Source organism: Antrostomus carolinensis, unplaced genomic scaffold, assembly GCF_000700745.2.
Source record: "Antrostomus carolinensis isolate BGI_N321 unplaced genomic scaffold, ASM70074v2 scaffold8446, whole genome shotgun sequence".
NCBI lineage: Eukaryota > Metazoa > Chordata > Aves > Caprimulgiformes > Caprimulgidae > Antrostomus > Antrostomus carolinensis.
In genome coordinates, this window is record NW_010323883.1 from 26 (window position 1) to 709 (window position 684).

At 56.9% G+C, this 684-nt stretch overlaps 1 protein-coding gene across 1 annotated transcript in view; it reads right to left on the reverse strand.

The window, feature by feature from the left end:
• Positions 1-290: 290 nt before the first annotated feature.
• The window catches only part of CD74 (CD74 molecule), a gene marked incomplete at its 3' end in the record, with an annotated part of 2,668 nt that continues 2,274 nt past the window's right edge, over positions 291-684 (reverse strand). Inside the window, exon 6 of the mRNA XM_010170726.1 lies at positions 291-479. Within this exon, the coding sequence (XP_010169028.1) occupies positions 291-479 (189 nt within the window). The remainder of the gene's footprint in view (positions 480-684) is intronic.

Sequence of the window (684 nt, forward strand, 5' to 3'; positions counted from 1 at the left end):
AGAGCCTGTGTCCACCCCCTGAGCCACGGGTTTGGGGACAAGGTGGTCTTGTGGAAAACCTCAACTATGTGTCTCTGCTATCACTGCAGCTGGGTCAGTGGGGCTGTGGTTTTTAGGGTCCCCTCCAGCCTTAACATGCTGGCACCAAAGAGGGGTGAGGGATATTCTCTACAGCTTGAGCACCCTCATCTCCCTGGCAGCTCTCCTCTTCCCTAATCTCAAGCAAAACAAGGAACAGCATCCATGCACACTGCTGGTTCCTCTCCTCCATCCCCTCCCTGGTGACCTACCGGGGCAGTCCAGCTTTTCCCGAGTGGCAGTGCCCTCAATCCTGGTGCCATTTTTGTAGGAGCACCAGCAGTAGCCCGTGGAGGCATTGCACTGCTTGGGCAGGTAGTCGCCGTTCTCATCGCACTGCGGGCGGAAGCGACCCGGATGGACGCCCCCAGAATTGGCCTCCGCCTGGCACTTAGTTTGCACTAGGGCAATAAAAACAGAGGGGAGACACCGTGAGCCCCCCCGGGACCTTCTGCTGCCCAACAGCCTCGGTGGGAGCTTTTTATCCAGAAGCAAATAAATTAAATTGCAGAATGGTGGGGTTGGAAGGGACCTCGAGATCATCCAGTCCAACCCCCCTGCCAAAGCAGGGTCACCCAGAACAAGCTGCAAAGGGCTGATTCCAGG